This window comes from Theropithecus gelada, chromosome 3, assembly GCF_003255815.1.
Source record: "Theropithecus gelada isolate Dixy chromosome 3, Tgel_1.0, whole genome shotgun sequence".
Lineage (NCBI taxonomy): Eukaryota > Metazoa > Chordata > Mammalia > Primates > Cercopithecidae > Theropithecus > Theropithecus gelada.
In genome coordinates, this window is record NC_037670.1 from 158,974,194 (window position 1) to 158,999,255 (window position 25,062).

General features: G+C 44.5%; 1 protein-coding gene across 1 annotated transcript; it reads left to right on the top strand.

Moving 5' to 3' along the window:
* Positions 1-793: 793 nt before the first annotated feature.
* On the top strand, positions 794-14,302 carry LOC112621830 (aldo-keto reductase family 1 member B10-like). The gene is made up of 10 exons (XM_025381262.1): positions 794-1,267; positions 3,864-4,031; positions 5,119-5,235; positions 6,223-6,300; positions 9,863-9,985; positions 10,273-10,379; positions 10,799-10,880; positions 11,410-11,493; positions 12,141-12,223; positions 13,936-14,302. Exons 1-10 carry the CDS (start codon positions 1,202-1,204, stop codon positions 13,976-13,978), a joined length of 951 nt encoding a protein of 316 aa, XP_025237047.1. The 5' UTR covers positions 794-1,201; the 3' UTR covers positions 13,979-14,302.
* Positions 14,303-25,062: the final 10,760 nt, after the last annotated feature.

The window sequence follows — 25,062 nt, forward strand, 5'->3', positions numbered from 1 at the left end:
TTTTCAAGCCAACCCACCTCATACACAAGAACGCAAAGAAGACAGAAAAACCCACTACCCGCAAGCCGAAGCTGATGCTGTGACGTGGCCCTGGCCTGTCACAGCGTGTTACAGCATCGCCCAGGCCTGTATCATGTTCCCTAGATTGCTGACTACCAACTAGTTACAGCTGACTCTAATCAGCCCAGGATTTGACCATCTCTGCATTGAACCTGGAATTGCTACTTTTAAAATGGAAACACTGCTTCTTACCTCTCCTCCCTAGACTCCATTTCACAGAGGAAAGCATCACCGGGAAAGAAAGTCGCTGTTTCTTCTTCCTTCTTTGCTTTTGTCTCTTTCTTTTCTCTCTCTCTTCTCTCTTTTACGTTCTTTCTCTTTTTTTGAGATAGGGTCTCACTCTCTCGCCCAGGCTGGAGTGCAGTGGCACAATCTCGGCTCACTGCAACCTCCGCCTCCCAGGTTCAAACAATTCTCCTGTCTCAGTCTCCCAAGTAGCTGGGATGACAGACATGTGCCACCGTGCCTGACTGATTTTTGTAGTTTTAGTAGAGAGGGTTTCACTGTAGTGACCAGTCTTCTTTCCCTCCCTCCCCCAACTCTTCTTTCCTTCCTTTCTCTCTCCCTGCCTACTTTCCAACTTTTGGGGGTGTTGAATTTGTTGAGTCATGGTGAACAAGCAGAAACTCCAATGATACTGTTACTGAACAGAGAACTTTGCACAATGTTGCGGTGATTAATAATTCATTCATACAATCCTTAATCTCACAAAAACCTGGAATGGATTTCCTGTTTGCTTATGGCAGGAAAGCTACTGTGGCCAGGCTCCAACTCCTTCCACTGTAGATAACACCAGCCTTCATAAGCAGCACGTAGCCCGGCCAGTAGCTCACGCCTGTAATCCCAGCACTTTGGAAGGCCGAGGTGGGCAGATCACCTGAGGTCAGGGGTTTGAGACCAGCCTGTCTCTACTAACAATATAAAAATTACCTAGAAGTCGCAGTGGGCGCCTGTAATCCCAGCTACTCGGGAGGCTGACGCAGGAGAATTGCTTGAACCCAGGAGACGGAGGCTGCAGTGAGCCGAGATCGCACCACTGCACTCTACCCTCGGCGACACAGCAAGACTGTCTCAAAAACAACAACAAAAAGCAGGACGTGAGACTTCTACCTGCTCACTCAGAATCATTTCTGCACCAACCATGGCCACCTTTGTGGAGCTCAGTACCAAAGCCAAGATGCCCATTGTGGGCCTGGGCACTTGGAAGGTAAATATGCAAATCTTTGCACAGCCTTCTTCCCTGGAGGGGCCTTTGGGTGTTTTCTCTTTCTGCATTCAGCCAGGAAAGCCTGGAGGTCGGGCAGGGGTTTGGAGAGGTGAGATTCAGTCCTGGAGCCGAGACTCAGCTTGCTTTCTTTTCTCAGAGCTCATTCAGGCTGCAAAGCTCCAAGGCTGGCTTTCCCAGCAGTGCTGAGAGCTTCTCTAGCAAGTATCAAAGTTCAAGCAGCTGTTGGACCTAAAATTGTTTTCCAGGGCAGTTTCTCTCTCTGGCTCTAGGAGACAATTGGGCTCAACATTTCCCCAGAGTCTTGGCTGTGGCTTTGTTGTGGGCCGGGTGGTTGCAGAGATGATGCAGACCCCCAAGTCCTTGGCATCCCTTTGCAGCTCAGGGTGTGGGACTTGGGCTAGCAGAATCCATATGACCTGGGAGCTTGTTAGAAATGCAGAACTGGCCGGGTGTGGTGGCTCATGCCTGTAATCCCAGCACTTTGGGAGACCCAGACAGGAGGATTGCTTGAGCCCAGGAGTTGGAGACCAGTCTGGGCAGCATGGTAAGACCCCATTTCTACAAAAAATAAATAAATTAGCTGGGCATGGTGGGACACACCTGTAGTCCCAGCCACTTGGGAGGCTGAGGTGGAGATTGAGTGTTGAGCCTGAGAGGTCAAGGCTGCAGTGAGCAGTGATTGTGCCACTGTCCTCCAGTTTCGGCAACAGAGTGAGATCCAAGAAAGAAAGAGAGAAAGAGAGAGAGAGAAAACGCAGAGTCTCAGGCTCCACACCAGGCTACTGATGGGCGTCTGCACTTTTACAAGATCCCCAGGTGGTTCCTGTACACACTGAAATCTGCAACGTGCTGGGGCTGCCGAGAGCCTGGGCTGAGAGTCCTGAGCTACACTTGGCTGTGTTAATGTCAGCTGGCAAAACGGCGTAAGGCACATCCAGGACTCAGTGAGGCAGGTTCCTGAGCCTCTCTTAGGCTAAGTTTGAAGTTGTTCCATCACCACCTCACTCTGCCTTCTTTGCCATTTCCATCCATGATGGCACTACCCTAACTAGCGACCAGAAGCAGTCTTTGGAATTCCTCTTCTCTCCTATCCCTCATGGCTAATGCCTGTGCTGAGTCTTCTGCCTCTGGCTCTTTCCTTCTGTGCACCCTGATGTTTCCCCTCTCTTGTGCCGAGCTGGAGGGTAGGACACTCTGTTGCCACACTGGGTCATTCTCAGGATACATTCTAGGTGTATCTGGACGAACAGATCACTTCCAGCTTGATTCATGCACAGCGTCTCTTGTTCAATAGCAAGATTTGCCCAAAATCAGAGCTTCAATCCTATATAAATGGAACACAAAATCACTTCCAGAACTCTAGGGAATCTGCTCACCCTGGGTAAGTTTACCAGACAGTTTCACAATTTTGGAATTGAATGTAAGAATTACGAAACAAGCCATCTTCAACACGTGGAGACGATAGACTAAAGGATTATGAACTTGGCAGTGGAGGTGAAGGATGGTGTAGTGTAGCGGTGGGGGACACAGGGGTGTTTCTGGATGCCTGGCAGCAGCCTGTTTCTTGTTCAGGTGGTAGGGCAGCTGTGCATCTATATATTGTGTTCTTTTCAATGTTTGTTATCTCACAGTAGAAGATGTTTTAAAGACTATTTTGTGAGAGATCTAGTTTTAAGTGCTTTTTGCCCCCATCATGGCTTGGTTAGGTTAGAACAAATATGTGATAATTCTATTTCCTTTCTTTTCTTTCCTTCCCTTCTTTCTCTCCCTCTCTCTTGTTCTCCCTCCCTCCCTCTTTCTTCTTATAGGAATGGAAAACAAACTCTATTCCTATAAGGTTTTCTATTTCTCCTTTCTTTCTGAAAGGATCCTTGTATAATGAATGGCCTCTACTGAGACTTACTGTGTGTCAGGTGATGTGCTTAACTTAACATTCATTGCAGCGTGTCATCACCACAAAGGCCTCATGAGGCTGGTGCTATGTTTTTTTTTTTTTTTTTCCATTTTGCAGACAAGGTTTAGAGAGATGGAATCAACTACTTAGACCTACACACCCAGTAAGTGTTGGAATCCGGATTGATGCTGTAATGACCATTATCCAGATCCTTATCACCATTTGGGGATATTGTCTGAAAATTCCTCTGGGTTTTTTATAGTCAAGCTTTCATCTGGGTCTTCAGGAAGTTGCAGTGGAGCCATCTGCACTCCCCGACACACCTGAAGACATTTCAGGACTAACCTGGTTGAAAGGGAACTGACTTTAACTAGGACAGGACATAGGACATAATCATAATAAAGTGTGTATCCTCCCGGATATCCTCCCGGATATCGCCTGGCAAAGGAGACCCCAGTGAGGCCTTGGTTTGGAGAAACTGGGCCATGTGGGGCAGCTTGTTGAAGGTGGTCTGGGGACAAGACAACATGTTGGTTGCTGAATGTGGTATATTTCCAGCTACTGGGGAGGTGGGAGGATTGCTTGAACCTGGGAGTGTGAGGCCAGCCTGGGCAACATGGCAACTCCCCATCGCTTAAAAAAAAAAAAACATGTGTGATGGGCTTTTCTTTTGCTTTTCAGTCTCCTCTCGGCAAAGTGAAAGAAGCGGTGAAGGTGGCCATTGATGCAGGATATCGCCACATTGACTGTGCCTATGCCTATGAGAATGAACATGAGGTGGGGGAAGCCATCCAAGAGAAGATCCAAGAGCAGGCTGTGAAGCGGGAGGACCTGTTCATCGTCAGCAAGGTGTACATGGCGCATTGGGTGGGAGGCCTTCACTTGAAGGCAGGCAGAAGTATCTGGGTCGGGTCGGCAGCGAGATCTCTGTCAGCCTTTTCTATATGTAGCCCTTTTCATCCCTGCCTTGATAACATCCGTGGATACAATTCTATCCATACTCCAAGCCGCTATTGATCATTGAACATGTCGTTGCTGCGCCACCTGCCTGCGGGTTGGTTTTCCCACAGTGGGCTTGTCTCCATGGAGCCCTGCACTGCCCTGGGCCTCCGTGTTCCCCATCAGAGGGATCCACCATCTGCCCAGAGGCAGTCAGAGGCCAAGGGTACAGGCAGGGCTTGATGTGTGGTCTCCCTGTCAGCACTGTGGACATGCGACTATGTCCCTGAGGCTGTCAGCCAGAGGGCATTTTGGAAACAGTAGGAGCATTTTTCTATTGTCACATATGATTTTCTTCATTAAATCTATCGAAAGGTGAGGTACACAATGTTTTAAAAAAGAAGGGGGTGTTGGGTGTGAGGGGGTTGAGAATCACTGGATTTACATTATACACAACTTGCGAGAAAACACTAGTTCTAGGTACTTGGATATTGCATACATCTGGTGGGACATATAGACCCCACTGTGTAGCAGCCAAGTGTGGATAAAGCCCTTATAAAGTTATCATTTGGGGCCTGACAGGCTTGATAAGGGACCTATCAGATAGGTCAGATAAAGGACCATCTTTCTCGAAGGCCTAAGAATGCTTGACATTTAAAAGTTACACACAAGTCCTACTCTCAGAGAGCCCACAGTTGAGGAAGAGACTGAGACAGGTAAACATTTCAAATCTGTGGCCACATTTACTTAAATGATCTGAGAGACATATAGAGTACTAGGAGAGTTGAAAAAGTAAATTGGTTTTAACACTTAAGACATGTCATTGACGTGCTGAGCCCTGGTGATCTTCCACACTGTGTCGTAGATCTTAATCAGCTTTGTTATAAATGGCCTGTGCCAGGTTAGATCAGGGTGCAAATCAAAAGGCAAAGACAATGGGTATAATGTGGCCCTTCCTTTTCTCAGTATTAACAGCTCACTGTTGCACTCTTTGCAGTTGGGGCCCACTTTCTTTGAGAGACCGCTTGTGAGGAAAGCCTTTGAGAAGACCCTCAAGGACCTGAAGCTGAGCTATCTGGACGTCTATCTTATTCACTGGCCACAGGGATTCAAGGTTTGAGTGACTCCCTTTCTCAGCCTCTAGTTTCTGAGCAGGTGTCAGAAAATACTAGCTGCACTAGGGCTGGGGGGTGGTATGGACTGGAGCAAGAGACCTTGTAGTTCATAATTGGGAGTGTCAGGTGGTCAGGAAGAGACCTTGGAGCAGAAAGACGCTGGCATGGAAGGGAGGCTGAGGCCATGTGTGCTGCTGAGGTGGCCACATGCCTGCGTTTTCTTGCAGTTATGTCTGAGAGAAGCCATGATTTCTGGCAGCCCAGACAAGTTGCAACTGCCCTATCACCTTTGTCTTGATTTCGTGCCCCACAGTTGCCCTCCCAGGAAATCCCTTGGATTACACTTTCATAACTATATTCCAGGGCCTAATTATCTTATTAAGCAAAGCACACCCCGGGAGTGGCATCTTGGAGAAAAGCCCAAGTGCGGTGATGTTGGAAGGAAGCCAATAGTCATCGCGGCTCCCATTGCCTGGGGCTCTGCTCTAGCTGCTCCTGAGGGGTGGGAGAGACAAATTTCCAGCTCTCTCCCCTCCTGACCAGCGGGAGTGCTGATGGCCTGCCATCCCTCATTCCATGTCTCTTCTAGAAGCTGCAAGGATGGAAGCTGGCCAATATCTTCCCCAGAAAACCACACCCTGGAGATCTAATCCTTATCCAGTGATACTGAAATGAAAGTTTGCCTTTGGGTGTACACAGGATCTAGGTGTATGAGGTGAATGTCTATGGTGATAAAGGTGGCTTCTGGAATGTACTAACTGCAGATCTTAACGTCAATCCAGTGGTTTCTAAAATATATGGATTAATATGCTATAGTAGATATAGAGATTTTATTTAAACTCACATACTTGTAGCATGTACTGCAGAGTCTGAAAAACTGGTGTGCACATGTGGTATTTAGCAAGAGTCAGGACCCTGAAACCTTGTTTAACAGAACCAAGTGCCGTGATGCAGATTCCAGTAAACTTTTCATTCTGTATTTACAGTCTGGGGATAACATTTTTCCCAAAGATGATAAAGGTAATATCATCGGTGGAAAAGCAACGTTCTTGGATGCCTGGGAGGTAGGTTCCAGCTTCCTCTACGTGTGCTGGGAGAGAAATCTTCAGTTATCCATGAGACTTCCCGTTGATATGAAAGAGGCCGTGTGCCTGATGCTTTCTAATTTCATCATTGTGATTCTCTAGCTCTTCTAATATCTTCCTCATCACCTTTGGCTTTTGGGTGCATCTGATACTATTTAGATTTCAAGTCTAGAACTGAGTCTTCCAATAAGACTGGAAATACAATGTACCCCACTTTGGGGAACACACATGCTGTTCACAAACCAGGGCGAGCCATTTGAAACAGGAGGTTTGGGCCTGGGTTTGCTCATAGCAGCTGAGTAACCTAGGGTCAGTTTTGTAACTCTTTTAGTGCTGAGTTTTCTTTTCTTAAAAAAGAAGTCTTATAACACATACTACTAATATATATTTTTGAGGGTACAATAAAGATTAAGATGGTTTACATGCCAGAAACATTAGTCACAGTAGCCATTTAATCATCTAAACCTATAAGACAGGGTTAACATCCACCTTTATAAATAATGACATTTGAAGCCTAGATTGATTGGTGACTTGCGCAGGTCATGTCACAATGTGTGTGGCAGAGCTGGGATTGGACCTAGACTCATCTGAGTCACAAGTCCAACCACCAAAGCCATCAGCGTGGTGCTTGGCAGGCAGTGAACACAAATCCAGAAATCAGGGAGCCTGAGTGCCCTGCTTCCCAGATCACATCATGACCTGTTTCACATCATTCACATTCAAAGTGAATTAGGGATCAGTGTTTTCTCTGATCGTTTTTTATTATACCAGTCTATCCTTTTGCAAATGCTAGTAGAGAACAAAGTGGAGGAATGAGTTATAAATGAACACTGGCATATGACTCCAAGAGTTAATGGTGTCATAGTGGCAGCTGTCTGTGTAGGGATGCATGTAGTTGCGAGTTTGTATTGTGTTTTACAAGGGAAAATATATTAAGCCTCACCTTTCTGAAATGCTTAGAATTGACAAGATTCAATTAAATGTAGCTTTTTCTGTGTATTGTTGGTCCAAAAACATTAATCCACAAACACAACATTCTTTTTTTAAAGACAGACTCTCACTTTGTCACCCAGGCTGGAGTGCAGTGGCTTCATCTTGGCTCACTGCAACATCCCTCTATCGAGTTAAAGCCATTCTCCTGCCTTAGCCTCCTGAGTAGCTGGGACTGCACGTGCATACAACCACGCTCGGCTAACTTTTGTATTTTTAGTAGTGACAGGGTTTCACCGTATTAGCCAGACTGGTCTCGAACTCCTGACCTCAGGGGATCCACCCATCTCGGCTTCCCAGAGTACTCGGATTACAGGTGTGAGCCACTGCACCTGGCAGTTTGCCTTACATTTGATCAGTTTTTTTGCCTTAGCTCCTATGATGATATTAAGTATGGCAAGTATGTAAGTGTAGCCTGCGTCTCACAGTGCTGTTTTCTGAATGAATACAGGAATGACTGTTAAATAAAACATTTGAAAGCCATGAAAAGATATCAGTGATCAAGGTCACAGGCTCTGATTTGAAACAAGCAGGCTTGAATATGAAAGCACTGGATGTTTCTGTAGACCCACAGCCAGTTCAGTAGAAACCTCATTGACCACCCTGAAGCAGACGGGAGGAAAAAGTATAAAGATGTCAAGTTCGAAGACAGGCAAACTAACCTGACCTATGATGTACAATAGCTTTTAAATTATCTAATTGCTCCATCGGCAGTTTGAGGGAACCTTAAGATTTCATAGCTTTTAAACTCTTCTCCTCAACTGAGTAACTTCCTCTACGCTAGTGGTCTCAATGTTGGCTGAGCATTAGAATCACCTGAGGAGTTTACAAATCCCAATGTCTAGGCTACAACTCAGATAAAATCTGTAACAAACTCCGGGGGGTGAAACCCAGCCACCGATATTACTTTTATTTTTGTTTGTTTTAATTTAGAGAGTCTTGTCCTATTGCCTAGGCTGCGGTACAGTGGCAAGATCATAGCACAGTGCAGCCTCGGACTCCTGGGCTCAAGCAATCCTCCCAAGTAGCTGGGATCAGAGGCACATGCGACCACATCCAGCTAATTAAAAAAAATTTTTCTGGTAGACACAGAGTCTTGCTATGTTGCCCAGGATGGTCTCGAACACCTGGCCTCAAGCAATCCTCCTGTCTCAGGCTCTGATAATGTGTATCAGAAAGATATATGTTATTAGTATGCATTATAAGACTTTAAGAAGAGAATATGAAGGTCTACAAGAGTTAAAAAACTTACCCTAGGTTGCTGAAACCCAGGCCCAAACCCCCTGTTCCAATCCTATCCCAAAGTGCTGAGATTACAGTCATGAGCCACTGCATCCACCGGTAGTTTTTAAACTTCTCTGGTGATTCCAAGTTGCAGCCAAAGTTGAGAAGGGCTGGATAAAGAGTTCCCTGAACAAGTCATGTTCATCCCTGCCTCTGAGCTTTGCTATTGCCTTCCTGTCTCATAGGCTCATGTTTTTCCCCTCTTTTCTCTCTCTCTCTGTTTTTGTTTGTTTGTTTGTTTTTTGTTTTTAGGCTCACTTTAAACTCTACCTGAAGGTCTGCCCTGACAGCTGCAGGCTGTGTGAATCTCTTCCTTCTCTGCCCTTTCTGACTCTGTCTATGCCACGGTCATGTTATCTGAGGTAACCTCGGGGTCATGGTTAATGGCTCCACAGAAGGGAACCCTAACAGTTTAATTGGACTATGAGAATCCCAGAAGAAGGAAGCACATTGTATACTTTTACATCCTGACAACTTCTGGAACATGCAATAGATGGCTAATAAATACATGTTGCATTGGAGGCTGCTGCTAACATATATGATATCTTTGGGCAAGTTTGGAAAATGCCCAATATAGGCTAAAAGTTATACAAAGATTCCCTTCCTTGGGGGTCCCTGTAGTTTCTGTACCGGGAAGCATGGCTGGATATGCAGACGGTGGGTCAGGTTTCAGCCCCACACAACCCCTTGCCCAGGTGCCCCTGCCAGGGCATAATCTATACGCATGACCTTCCTGCAAACCCAAGCACGGTTGATGTGGGAGAAAGTGACTCAGGACCCACAAGTGAGGCTTCTCCACATGCTGCAGCCTCTTCCTGACTAACACAGCTTGCCCAGGTTTGGGTGTACAATGCGCACACAGCAGTAGCTACCCACTGTCATTTGGATTCATTAAAAATAAAATCATCTCATAAGTTTGCAAATGTTCATTTTTTATTTTTTTATTTTTTGCATTACAAAACTTTCATATTTCCCCTGTGTACAGAAGTATAATTTTGAGTGTGTTTCTTTATGTGTAAGGTGAGGGTGGCAAGAATATAAAATCTTTACCTGTTACTCCTAGTTTTTCTTGGGCTGAGGAGGGGCAGTAGTACTGGAACATTCACTGATGGGCACCCAGGCCCTGGACTGAAATTTCCTGTGAATGCCTCGGCTAACCCTGTTGTTCTGGATCCTTTAGCAATCTCTGACCCAGGGAGGACTAAGGGAAGCCAGGGTCCCTGTAGTCCCTCTGGGGCTGCCCAAAAGGTCTTCCTTTCTATGACAGGCCATGGAGGAGCTGGTGGATGAGGGGCTGGTGAAAGCCCTTGGCATCTCCAATTTCAACCACTTCCAGATTGAGAAGCTCTTGAACAAACCTGGACTGAAATATAAACCAGTGACTAACCAGGTAAATTCTGTTTAGTATAAGGGTAAATAAAGGTCTTGCCCTATTACTTCTTAAACATTGGGAGGAATGTTCAATGCTATGTATGCCCCGAGTGTCACCTCAGGGGTCAGTGATCAGGACACTTGTGGGAGGTGTGAGGCTGATCTCATGGATTTTTTAGCAAGAATCTCAGTGGGTAGATGTTTGGTCTTTGCTTGGTGGTCTTTGGGTGTCTGTGTAGAACTCCCTATGACCAACTCAAAAAGCCAGCCAGCTTTCCCCGTGATGAGGATTGTTTGCTGTTGCAGGTTGAGTGTCACCCGTACCTCACGCAGGAGAAACTGATCCAGTATTGCCACTCCAAGGGCATCACCGTTACAGCCTACAGCCCGCTGGGCTCTCCGGATAGACCTTGGTGAGGCTTCCAAGCAGTGGATCCTTCTCTTGATAATCTTAAAAACATTATTTTATATTTGGTAAATATTGGTATGAGACCATAAGTCACTGGTAAGGTAATGCATTTGGTACAACCAAATGGGAAGACGGTGGTAAAAAATGGGAATTGAAAAGCCACAACAACAGCAACAACAAAAACATGGGCGACGTGTTTGACCCTCTGGGAATATTTCCAGTTCAGCCACCCAAGGATGAACCAGGCTTTGCAAAACGCTGAGGCTTCAGAGCCCGGGGGAAGGACCCAAGCTTCCAGGTCCTCCTGCCTGTCTCCCAGATGGAGAGGCTCTGATGATCAGTCTTGAGACCCTCATTGGTGTGGTGTCCATCTGTACATGGTAGCCATGGTGATTGTTCACATCAGCATCTTTCTGCCTCTAGGGCCAAGCCAGAGGACCCTTCCCTGCTGGAGGATCCCAAGATTAAGGAGATTGCTGCAAAGCACAAGAAAACCACAGCCCAGGTACCATATTTTTATTTTTCTTGTTATCCAACAAGTCTTTTTTCCAGTCTCATGTTTCATTTCTTGTGTTGTCCTCAACTAACTCTTTAAAGGGGAAGAACACAGGAGCTGAAGCCATCTAAAGTGTTTCCTTCGAAGTCTGTTGGAACCTCCAGGAAACACAAGAGCCGTCACTGAAACAAAGATAGCTTCTGCCTCACAGCTTCCTGTTAAGCCCTACAGCCAAGTCGCAAAGCATGGCTTTGAAGTCTAGGGATATAGGTGCAGATGCCACCTCCACCTCTGATCAGCCTTACGACCTAAACTGCTTTCTTTATTCCTAAAAAATGAAGATCACAGAGTTGTCCCTAAGGAGAAGGGAGAGAATGAAGCGAGGGGCTGACACAAATCTAATAGCTCAAAGGGCTCAGTCAGTATCAGCGATTGTACCTGAAGCCACAGTGAGCTGCAGAGATGTTTTATTCTTCCGTTCCATAAAAGGAGGGGTCCTTGTAGCTGAGTGGAAACATGATGTCCCCTTTCCGCACAGGTTCTGATCCGTTTCCATATCCAGAGGAATGTGATTGTGATCCCCAAGTCTGTGACACCAGCACGCATTGTTGAGAACATTCAGGTAAGATCCCGGCTGGTCGGCCCTGGTACTTCTCAGTGGGGTGGGGCAGAGGCAGACCCTCTCACCAGGATTCTCACCTCATTCCTCCACTGTCTTTGGCCCCCTCCGTTCCCACCACCCTATCATTTTCCAGTATAGGGTGCTAGGCTCAATATACCTGAGATGAATGACCCATGGGCTTAGGACATGCTGGGGACGGTGCCTGCTGAAGCCCTGTCAGGTGTGAGCACAGCTGTGCCTCACACCACTGAGAAGACCCTCAGTTGCCCCTGAGCAGCTAAGCCCTGGGCCACCACATGAGCAGACTGTCCTGGCCTCCCTGCTCATCTTCTGGCAGCAGAGGAGGTGTGAACTGTCCTTGGAGAACTGTCTTCTAGAAGGGCGCATCATGGAGCACAGGGCCTGTGCACACCTGGGGCTTAGTGCCTGTGAGCCTGGTCTCCCTCCCCTAGAACACTGAGCACTACAAATACTGTGGTCTTTGTGTAGGACCTAATTTAGAGAAAAATTTGCATCCCGTGGACATAATGGGAAAAACACCTGTGACCAGTTTGTGCTGCTAGAACTCCCTGCTAGAATGGCTGACAGTCTCCAGTCACAGCAGTAATGGCCTTACTGATGATGTACTGGAACTCCTATCTTTCCAGGTCTTTGACTTTAAATTGAGTGATGAGGAGATGGCAACCATCCTCACCTTCAACAGAAACTGGAGGGCCTGCACCGGGTTGCAGTAAGTTGCATGGAGTTAACTAGGAGCATTGCCAGGAGATTTTCTAAACTGGTAGAGAGTTAGCTGAAAGGACTAGAAGGCTGCTGGGACTACTTGTGTCTTCAAATACAATTTTGGGGCAGTTTTGTAAGTAAAAATTGGGGTGCCTGGGAATCACTGCGAGGGACACATCTCTAATTGCTGCTCATTGTCTGAACTTCTGGATGTAGAGCTAGAATTGTAACAGAAGGTGTGTTGTCAATAGGCAGAAGGTGAGCATTCATTTATTCCTACATTCAATAAATATCTAGTGGTCCTCTATGTGCCAGGCATTTTCTAGGTGCTTGGGTTATCATACTATGCAAAGCTGCTGCCTCCACATGCTTAGGGAGGGAGGGAAGAAGACAGAACAGAAATAAATCAACTCAAAATACATGTGACAGACAGTAACAAATGCTAGACAGAAAAATAAAGTAGGGCAAAGTGGATAGGAAGTGGTGGGTGGTAGTGGGACGGATCCTTTATACAGGGTGGGTCAAGGGAGGCTTTGCTGTGAAGGATATGCCATATGCATATTTGGGGAAAGAGCATTCTTGGAATTGATAACAGCAGGTGCCAAGGCCCTGAGGTGGGATTGTGTTTAGAGCATTCAAGGAAGAAGGCCAGGGAGGCTGGATTAAATAATCTCCAAATGCCTCTTAAAGGAGGTGGTGGTAACTCTACTTTAAATGTCAGATAAGTGGTTGAAAGAAAGTTTTCACTCTGGCTAGGTGGGAATCCTAAATCATCTCTTTACAATCAATACTTTCTGATTAATGTATCTAATGAAATATATCAAAGAGAGTTGTCTGGCATTTATTACTTCGAGGTCTGTAATTCAATGACAATTTGAATTTCTTCCAATGTTTCTATAGCCAAAATGATTTTTCAGCTTTTAAAAATGGTTTCAGTATCTCAAGCACAGCTTGCTTGTCGTGATATTCCATATCTATTCTGCCCACCTTTAGTATCACAGAAGCCTTTCCTCATCTTATAATGGCTTATTTTTATCAGTGTTTAACAAAGTAGCAGCTGCTTAGTGTAAAAAGGCAGGGTGAACATAAAATGGGACTCTCCCCCAAACTGAATGGCTGACCTTCCAATGAACATCATATCCAGTGGAGGCAATGGGTTGGTGGCTCAGGAGTAAGTGCACCTGGCCTCAGATCCAACACTAACCCTGGTTTCTTAGCTGTGTGACGTTGGGTAAATTTCCTAGTTTTTCTTAGTTGGTTTCTTTACCTATAAAGTAGGATGATAATACTCATCTCGGCTAACATCCATTGAACCTTCGCTGAGAATGTGCCAGGGTCCTGAGCCCTTTGCCAGTGCTATTATCTCATTTAATACTCATAACAAACCCCAAGCTGTCAATTCTGCCGTTGTTTCCTACCTCAGCATGTTGTGACAGTGGATTGGGACAAGACTTGTCAGTTGCCTCACCTGACACCAGGCTAACCATGAGTTGTCATTCTGAGTTGTTTCCCGTGCCCTGGTCACTGTCTGTCCTCCTTCCTAGCAAAGCCCTCGTATCAGTTTGAGGGAAGGTCAAGGTGTGAGCACCCTTCTTATATTCTTGCAGGGAGGAGGCTGAGAGAGCACAGATATGATAGAGTCCACCAAAGAAGAATGCCTTCTCAACCAGAGTTTTTGCTTTGATGGAACAGAGTTTCTCTCTTTTCTTGTTTCTGCAGATCCTCTCATTTGGAGGACTACCCCTACCATGCAGAATATTGAGGTTGAATCTCCTGGAGACATTACACAGGGAATTCTCTTTCTTCGCTGAAGTGTGACTATCTCCACTCACGTCCTATTTTAGCCAAGCTTATCTGAGATCACAGTGAACTTCATCCTGCTGTAGACCAGAATCGAGGTGCTGTTTTAGACATGTATTTCTGTATGTGCAACTAGGATCAGAATATCACAGAAAAACATGGCTTGAATAAGCAGATGACAATTTTTTCCACTTCTCTGATCTGAACAAATGTTTGTTAAGCACAAGAAATTCTGCCAACACTGAGGATGTAAAGATCAATAATAAAAAATAATGATGGTAACCAAGATGGATTGAGAGTGGACTATGTTCCCATACCATGTGAAGTGTTTTCCTGTGGGGGAAGTCACTGAATCCTCAAAATAACCCCACTGAGGTAGGTCCTCTTAACATCTTAGGAGGGAGAGAGGAGGAACTTGTCAAGGCCACTCCGGTAGTAAGTGACTGAACCAAGTTTGAAAGGCAGGCAGGCTCTGGGAGAGCTCACAGCGATCGATGGTCATCCTCTTCCTCCTGAGTCTTTTCCTGCCACCTTTCCTCCTTGCCTGTCTCCACTCATTCCCTGTCTTGCTCTCCCACCTTGTCTTCAATACACCATCATGCCAAAGAGTCAATGGCACAGCCTGCAAACTCCACAAAGATGCTACTGTTCACTGAGAGAGATGTGGCATTTCCTTGGAAACTATGGTGGAAATACAATACAGATGCTTACTATTGTCATTAATCTGGAACATTTCTGTTTGTCCTATAATAATCGCTTCTTATGAAATATTCCAACTATATAGAAATGCACAGAAAATAAAGTAATGAGCCTCTGGTCACCCACATTATAATGTTAACAAGGGTTAGCCGGGTGTAGTGGTGTGCACCTTAGTCCCAGCTACTAGAGAGGCTGAAGTGGGAGGGTCGCTTGAACCCGGGAGGTGGAGTTTGCAGTGAGCCAGACTTGTACCACTGCACACCAGCCTGGGTGACAGAGAGAGACTCTGTCTCAAAACAAAAAAGCAAAACCAAATGCTAACATTTTGCCATATTGTCTCCAAACCTTTAAAAAAAAAATTAAAGAAATTAGGGGTTACCAATATGGTCGAGGACCACTTTGTGCACGTCCCGATCCCCATTCCCCTGACTCTCGCTCCAGAGGCAAATGCCTATCCCAAATTGGTGAGTCCCCTCACCCTCTGACTGGGGCTGAGAGGTACACCTACATTCCCAGGCTTCTTTGCTATGTTATAACTTCCCCTGGGTTTGCTCAGTGAGAGGTACTGTTAGGAGCTTGAAGGGCTGGAGAAGGGAAGAGCCAGGCATTTCTCTCTCCCTCTCTCCCTGTCTCTTGACCTTGAGTGGCATCTCCAGTAGAAGGTACAATCCTCTGTGGGCCCAGCTTTTTCCAGGCAGCCTCCACCATGATTCTATCTCCTACCAGACAATGCTTCTGGGTTGAGGGAGCAGCACTCTTTGTCTTTCTTCCTTAGGTGCGAGGATCTCTTCCTGCTGCTACTAAACCGAGTTGCCTCATCTTCTCCTTTCGATAGCCCAGATATTCCATCACGTATAAACAATCACCTATTATAACCAATTATTTGAATCAACCATCCAATGTGTAAAAATCTTAGCACAGTTTCTTTTCTCCTGGCCAGACCTTTGCCTGCTACACTTCCCATCTATGTTTTTGTATTTTTAGAAAATATGTTCACATGCATACCCAATGTCATAGACTAGGTGCTTTTTAAACGAATATAAAATGTATACAATTGATACACAGGAAGCAATTTCAATGCAGAGTGCAGTGATATCTCCTTAGTGCGCATTTGGTGAAAATTTTCTTCTTCATGTGACTGTGATTATAACTTGCTTGATAAAAAGCTTAGGTTATAGGAGAAAATGATTGGGTTTCTTTTATGTGGCTTTTTGTTTGTTTGTTTCACTTGAATTTAATCAAACAGAGGTAAATTTAAAAAGCTAATGTGAAGAAATGCTGTGTTGTAAAAAGCACCTCTTAGTTATTCTGTAGAATAACTTTGTCTTTGTCTTTGTAGAGAACGAGTCTTGCTCTGTTGCCCAGGCTGGAGTGGAGTACAGTGGCATGATTATAGCTCACTACAATCTTCAATTCCTGGGCTCAAATGATTCTCCTGCCTCAGCGCCATGAGTAGCTCGGAGTACAGGCACAGGCCACGACCTCCTGCTAATTAATTTTTGTAGAGACATCATCTTGTGATGTTGCTATATTGCCCAGGCTGGTCTTGAACTCCTGGCCTCAAGTGATCCTCCCGCCTCTGTCTTCCAGAGTGATGGGATCACAGGCAAGTGCCACCTCATCAGCCAGTGATCTGATTATATTTTCAGTATTTATATCTCGAGTAATGAGAACCTTGCAGGTCTCATGGTCCTCAATGTCACAACTGTAACAAATACAAGGCATCCATCCTAAAATTTGTTCACTATTTTGTCCCAGTTGGTCAGAAATAAAGCCACCATCCTCAACAACTAAACCAAAGCTGCCATTATGGGGAGAGAATCTAAGGTATACACTACAGATGTGTGTTAAATAACTCTTATGATAATGTAGGGAATTTGCCTTATGAAGAGAAAGGAAGGGGAGTAACCACAGAGAGGAAGATGGTTAAGGTCGGTGTGGAAAAGGAAGGGAGCTTGTCGTGGGAAGTAGGGAGGCAATGAGTGAGGCTCTTATGTTTCAAGTATTCTCTCCACTCATTGTCTAAGAGAGGGCTAGAAAGATGGGTAGCATCTACCATGGAGATTGTGGAATCACTGTGACTGTCCTGCCGGGCCCAGGTAGTCCAGAGGGCTAGACTTCCCTTGTTGTATTGAAGTGAGATCTGGCAAATGCTGGCCTGATGATGCCAAACTATAACTGGGACCTAAAGGAATTTGGATCACCAGCCAGACCCCTTAATGCCTGACTTCATAGGGCTGCTCCAGTCACTTCAACAACCTTGCAACAACTCTGCATTTTACATGATTAAAAATTTGGACCCAGCTGGGACTGGTGGTTCACACCTGTAATCCCAGTAGTTTCGGAGGTTGAGGCAGGAGGATCACTTGAGGCCAGGAATTTGAGACTAGCCTGGGCAACATAATGAGACTGTTGCTATATGAAATATTATTAAACAAAATTTGGACCCTACTTATTGGATTATTGTGAGATTTAACTGTACATTATAGTTAAAAATGTACAGACCAAAGAGGCTTCTGTAGAAAATACTTTTCACTAAAATTTGAAAGAACCCTGAGGAGTGAAGATTGTTGGAAATAAGTGTTTTTTTGTTTTTTGTGTGTTTTGCTTTAATGAGCGTGCATGACTATAGCAATGTAAACTCTGAACAGACAATTATGCAAAAATATGCCAGCGGTGGTGTATCACGCCTGTAATCCCAGCACTTTGGGAGGTTGAAGAGGGTGGTTCATTTGAGGTCAGGAGTTTGAGACCAGTCTGGCCATCATGGCAAAACCCGGTCTCTAATAAAACTACAAAACTTATCTAGGCATGGTGGCACACCCCTGTAATCTCACTCAGGAGGCTGAGGCAGGAGAATTGCTTGAACCCAGGAGGCGGAGGCTGCAGGGAGCCGAGATTGTGCCACTGCACTCCTGCCTGGGTGACAGAGTGAAATTCCATCTCAAAACAAAAACAAACAAACAAACAATAGGAAGTAAACAGACCTGGACAAAACCATAGGCAATTTTCTTAGAATCAATAGAGCTTATTCATATCAATAAGAGAAATCTAAGGTGCCCAAAAGAAAGTTGGTGCATAAAAGTTGACCATTAAATGACATGAAAAATTGTACAGACTAGTAATAAAAACGCAAATTAAAATAAGCCTTTTTCACTATCAAACCAACAAAACTTAGAAATACAAGGCAAATCTATCTAGAAAGATATGAATATTTGTGTAACAGAGTTTTTTTCTATGATGTTTGGCAACAAGTTTATTATTGTTATACTTTTACATAATTTTCAAAATTTCCACAATAAGAAATGAACTTTTACATTCTAGAAAGGCATTAAGGATTTAAAAAATAACAGATTTACCTCAATTAGTTATTTTATACATCCACTGGGAAAACCAAATGAAAAAGACACTTTTATTTCAAATTATTCTCATTTAACAAGTCTTTCCATTTTTGAAAATACGTATTCTGAATGTACAATGCAGAGGAATTTAATTACATTTAATTTTAAATTCTATCGAATTCATTTGTTTTTCCTCATTTGTTGTCAGCGTTTTCCCAGAAACGTCATGAAAGTTTTGCACCCTTAAAATCTTAGAGTGTTGCCTTCCAGCACTTTTGTTGGTTCAAAAATGTCAACCCCTAGATAAGTTAGGGAGAGTTGGTGGGGACCAAGAGGACCTTGACCGTTACTAAAAAATTACACAGGAGAGGTACTTGTGCCTCAGGGTTTTGCCCTTTCTATTCTCACTGCCCGAGATGCTGTGCCCTCAGGTATTAGAATAATTCTGACTTGTATTTTTAATTTCCTTGCAGATTTATCATCTTCTCAGAGAGGCCCTTCTTCATCATCCTATTTAAAATTAACCCATCTCCTCTGATATTTCCTCTTGGCCTTCTGTGTTTTCTGCTTCTCCATAGCATTTGTTTATCCATGTGTTATATATTTTATATATTTGCTGTTTGCTTGCTTACCCTGTTTCTACCCACTAGAATGTAAGCTCTATGAGAGAAGGGATTTCCGCATTTTGTTAATTATTATATTCCCCTGCCTCAATAATATCTGGTGAATAAATGGATAGATGGAATGTGTGGAACAATGGATAGATGAATGGATGGATGGATGGATGGAAATAGGGAAGGAAGGATGGAAGGATGAATGGAATGAAGGGTGGGTGGAGGATACATGGATGAGGGTTGGATGAATGATGGATTGATGGATGGATGGATGGATGGATGGATGGATGGATATGTGGGATATGATGAGGTTTCTCTTCAAATAATGTGATCAATCTTTTATTCCCTAATTCATAGTAACCCCTACACCTTTTTTCCTTTTTCCCTTTTTGCCTTTGTTAGATGCACAGGCATGCCACAGTACCAGGCGTTATCAGTAGTAGCTCACATTCCCTTCCCTATTTGGAAGGAGGACTAACTTTTGAGTTCTTTACAGACACTCCTTCCCCTTTATTCTCTGCTTTTTTCTTTACATGCTCACTTTATCTTAAAAAATCAAATGTTTAGTCAACCAGGATGAGTTTAGATTGTACAACCTGACGCTGGCCAATGGAGGAAGGGTACAGGGGGAGAACTTGAGTCAGGAATAAAGGCTCTCATGCCCTTTTGTTCTTGTGTGCTCTCATGGGGACTGGCCAAGGAGGCACCCCTCGGCGCAGAAGTAAAATTGCTTTGCTAAGAATCCTTTGTTCAAGTGTTCAATTTTCTTAAGGTTTTGAGCATTACTCCTAACAGTTCTGGCTCCCACCTTTGGGGCTCGAATATTCTCCTTTGGGAGGGAGGCCTACAGTCACCCCACCCAAAGGGGATGCATCCTACTGTCTAGTTACCATGCCCCTAGCATGAGGGAGATCACGGCCCACCTGTTGTAAGGAATAAATCTGGATTCTCAGCAACGTGGGGAAGAGAGCCTTGCAAGACCGCGGCAATAAGAGGAGCAGGTAATTCTTGTGCACGGAATAAGGTAGGAGACTTCGAGAAGGTGACAAAGTATTTTCTAGGTGGTCGGGATAAGTTGGAGGCTGAGAGTGTATTATGGGAGGAGACCACCCCTCATATTGTCTTATGCCCAATTTCTGCCTCCAAAGAAAGAAGTAAAAACTAAAAGGCAGAAATGAAATCCACAGGCAGACAGCCCAATGCCGCACCCTGGACCTGGTAGTTAAAGATCAACCCCTGACCTAATTGGTTCTGTTATCTATAGATTACAGACATTGTATAGAAATGCACTGTGAAAATCCCTATTTTGTTTTGTTCCGATCTAATGACTGGTGCACACAGCCCCCAGTCACGTACCCGCTGCTTGCTCAATCAATCAGGACCCTCTCACATGCACCCCCTTAGAGTTGTGAGCCCTTAAAAGGGACAGGAATTGCTTACCCGGGGAGCTCGGCTCTTGAGACAGAAGTCTTGCTGATACCTCTCTGACGGAACAAACCCCTTCCTCCTTTATTTCGGTGTCTGAGGAGTTTTGTTGGCAGCTCGTCCTGCTACATTTGGAATGAGACTAAGTATGGTGGTTGTGTGGAGTGAGTGAGTCTTGTCTGTGGCCTCATGCTGCCATCTATCAACTAGAGGCAGGAACAGACAGAGCAAAGAGGAAGGGGGAGGGTAGAAAATCCAAACAGGTGGGGTTGGAGCCTTTCCCCAAAGCCTCAGTAAGCCTCCAGGAAGGGGGAGGGTAGAAATCTCTAACAGGAGGGGTTGGGCCCCCTCCCATAATCCCTAAGACGGAGAACCTTTCAAGTAAGACGGGAAAACTAGAGAGTCTAGAGAGGATGAAATTCCTTCTGATAGCCCCTTGGGGCTTCTGCTAAAGTCTTGAAAAGATAATAAGAGAACCAAGTAAAAACAAAAACAGTAGATGATAAAATATTGTTGTTTCATTTTAGTTCGAGAATCCACCCTTAAGCCTTCACTTTTCTGGCCAAAATTCAAGTCTAAAGAAGAGCAGATTTGTCATCTCCAAATCGAACATGTTAATGACAAGAGCCCTGTCTCTCAGGAAAAATCGATTCCGCCCTCTGCTGGCGGCAGGGACCAGTTCTCCTCTACCCTTCAGACTCTAGAGGGAGAAAGTCAAAAGCCAATGTTTCTAAAAGGGAAAGAGTTCCCATGCCTAGACAACCCACACCTACTAACCCATGGGATCCTGTAAATCATCTTCCTTCCTTCAGCGCCCCCAATCCCGCCCCTGCGGTTCCTGTGTCAGGTCCCTCTGGCTGCGGTTTCAGGTTACTCCACAGCCTTTTCAGGCCATGCTCCAGACTGTGCTGTCCCTCCAACTGTGGTTTTAGGTTACTCCCTAGGGGGTTCAGGCCACGCCTCACCAAGTTACAATTGTATTAAATCAAAAAGCAAGGAGGTAGATCACTAACGTGAAAATTTTAAAATTTGAGGCTATCTTACTGGAAAAAGAGATGATTTAATATTAACTACTAATAATGCAGTTCATCCAGCAGGCTTTTTAACGGGGGATCCAAACTTAAAACGAGAGCATGCATGTTTCAATCTAATTAATTACCATACCAAAGTTCAAGCAGACTTAGGAAAAACTCCCTTCAAGACAGGAGGGCACTGATTCATAGGTGGATCCTCCCAGGTGATTAAAAAAAACCATAATAGGTATTCAGTGATTAATGGAAAGACGCTTGCAAAGTAAAACCAGGAAAGTGGCCTGATAATTGGTCTGCCCAAGGGTGTGAACTGTTTGCACTCAGCCAAGCTTTAGGACATTTACAAAACCAAGAAAACACTCTCTGTACTGACTCTAAGTATGCCTTTGGGGTGGCACACACATTTGGAAAAACTGGGATGGAGAGGGGTCTTATCAATAGTAGAGGCCAAGATTTAGTTCAAATAGAACTGATGCTCGTGTCCTCAACAATCTCCAGCTGCCAGAAGTGACAGCTATTGTACATGTCCCAGGGGACCAAAAGGACTTGCCTTTCACAAGTCAAGGAAATAATCCTGCAGATCAAATAGCAAAACAAGTTGCCATTTCTTCCATTTAACTCCATGCCTTCCTTCTCCTACTGCAACCCCCGTTTTCTCTTCCATTGAAAAAAAGAAGTTGATAAGAATAGGAGCTAAACAAAATGCAGAAAGGAAATGGATATTACCAGACCAAAGGGGAATGTTGTCAAAACCTCTCATGAGGGAAATCTGTCTCAATTATGTCAAGGCACCCATTGGGGACCCCAAGCAATGTGCGATGCAGTTCTCCGGGTTTATGGGTGTATAGGAATTTACACCCAGAACAAACAAGGTATAAATAGTTGCTTAATATGTAAAAAAACTAATAAGCAGGTTCTAAGTAAATGGCCCTTTGGAAGAAGATATCCGGGGCTGAGACCATTTCAAAGTGTTCAGATTGATTACACTGAAATGCCTCCAATTGGTCGGTGTACTTATTAGTAATAATAGACCACTGTACCCACTGGGTAGAGGCAATCCCCTTCTCACGTGCAACTGCCAGCAATGTAGTTAAAGCATTAAGTGATAACATCGCACCCAGATTTGGACTAATAGAAAATATTGATTCAGATAATGGAACCCATTTCACTGTGCATGTCACTAAGAAGTGAGCCCAGGCACTAGAAATGCATTGGGAATACCATACCCCTTGGCATCCATCTTCCTCAGGAAGCCTAGAGTGGATGAATCAGACTCTAAAAAACCACTGAAGTTAGCTTTAGAAACTCGATTGCCATGGATTGAATGTCTTTCTGTTGCTTGTTAAGAATCCGGACTGCCCCTCGGAGAGATATTGGCCTGTCACCTTATGAAATGTTCTGTGGAATTCCCTACTTACACTCCACTGCTGACAGCGCTACGTTTGAAACAAAGGATCAGTTCCTCAAAAATTATATGCTTGTTCTATCCTCTACCTTCTCTTCCATTAAGACTGAAGGTCTCCTAGCACAGGCGTCACCCCTGGAGTTTCCAGAACATCAGCATCGGCCTGGAGACCACGTTCTCATCCAAGGTAGAAGGAAAGGAAGCTCGAACCAGCCTGGGAAGGACCCTATCTAGTGCTCCTAACTACTGAGACGCAGTCCGGACAGCAGAAAGAGGAAGGACTCATCACACCTGAGTCAAGAAGGTGCCACCACCTCCACAGTCATGAACTGTCTCTCCAGGTCCAACCCCCACCAAATTAACTCTAAAAAGAGCTTAATAATCACTTGTTTATTCTCTCTATTTTTTTTCAACAGAAGGTCATCTTGTCATCAGTATAACTCAGGCTAGTCATTTTTTAACCCTTCTGTTCGATGCCTATTCAGTCATCCGTGTGGAGAGGAGCAGGCTCAAAGGAAGCTATCCCATGTTGATAAGTGTCCATGTCCATACCACAAAACATCAAGCAAGTATAAGTATGGAGATCTAAAAGTCCCTGTGGTGACTGGGCAGATGTTTGGTGGACTACTAAGTACAAAGGGTGGACAGCCGAGCCCCCTGCTTCAAATAAGTTATGAGGACTGAAACAAAAAACTCCGATTAGTCTGTGGTCCCACCCCACCAAATTGTAAGCCATTACACTGTAACTCCTTGTGGCTGATTATAAATAATCCCCAGACCATGACCGACAGCCATGTATATTCGAACAGTATGGGTTAGGAACAGATGTTGAAGGACAGATCCATTTCTTAGAGAGATGGATGTGAGAATGAAATATGATACTACTCATTCATTTTTCTTCTACAAACTAATTTTCTCTCAATTTTTTATGTATTTATTTTTAACAAAGTAAAGCATCTTATGGACATATATTCATCAGATTTGAAAAATGAGAGTTTCTTAACGGTGCAAAACCAGGAACAGATTCGTAAGTTCATGAAGCTAGAAAGGAGCTAATCAAAGTTCTTATGAAACCTGGGGTTGATTTAGAATAGCCAACATTCAGCCAGGCGAGGTGGCTCACACCTGTAATCCCCGCACTTTGAGAGGCCAAGGCAGGCAGATCGCAAGGTCAGCAGATTGAGACCATCCTGGCCAACATGGTGAAACCCCGTCTCTAATAAAATACAATAATTAGCGGAGTGTGGTGGTATGCACCTGTAGTCCTAGCTACTCGGGAGCCTGAGGCAGGAGAATCACTTGAACCCGGGAGGCAGAGGTTGTAGTGAGCCAAGATTGTGCAACAGCACTCCAGCCTGGGTGACAGAGACTCTACCTTTAAAAAAAAAATTAGCCAAAATTCCCTGTAACCAATCGCCTCAAGAGGTGGAATCTATTCCCTTACTCCTTGGCCCTTTTCTGGCCTTGAGACTTGCTTTGATCAATAGAAGGTGACAGAAGTGACACTGTTCACATTCCGAGAGTAGGCCTCCTACAATGCCACTACCTGTGAACAAGTCCAAGTTACCCTCATGGAAAACGAAAAACATGTGAAGAGGGGTCCCTGCCTTCCCTGTCATCCCGGTCCACCCCACTGAAGCCCACAGAGGTGAGGAAACCCAGCTGACACCACGTGGTTCTGAGACTGGCTTATCAGCTGCTTCCTGCCCAAACTGCCAGCTCACAAAATCACCAGCAAATAAATGGTTGCTGTTATAACCAGTTGGTTTGTTACACGAAAACAGCTAATCGATATACCTTCTTAACCTCAATTATATAAAAAAGATCTCCCTCCTCACCGATTCATAGTTAAGTGGTTCTCCAAGGAATATTATTATGAATAATACAAATTTCTTTTTTCTGTGCATCATGTAAAAATGGTCAGAATCAAACTGGAGTCACTAATGTTAAAAAACAAACAACAAATACAGCTCCGAAGGCCATGAAAGGAGGGTTCTAATGGTCGTACAACTGAAAACCAAAATTACCACGAAAGACTGCAAAAACCGCAACCTTGAACAAAGGCCATTGCAACTGAACACAAAACATACTCCACAAGGACCTGTGCCAACAACTGCCTCTCAAACCTCAAACTAACACTTTCATGATTGATCTTTGTAGCCAAAGCTAATTATTTCAAAGCAATTAGATAATCCTGATTTTTTTCTTGAAAACTTTTGTCTTCCTTTATTTCCCCAAATATATACATAGTTTACTGCCGCATGCGTATTCCCATTGCAGTGCTCTACTCCCAGAGAAATATTTTTCTTTTAGGGACCTCTCTCTGTTATTTAGCTTGACGGTCACTAAGCATTTACTATTTCAACAATACTAGCCCTGCATGTCATCCAGTATCCACTGGGAAAATAAGGAGCCCCATGTGCAGATCCAGGAGACTTTGTGGCCACCAGATGATGAGGCATGCGTGTATTTACGTATCTATTTCTGGGACGGAGTCTCTCTCTGTCGCCCAGCCTGGAGTGCAGTGGCAC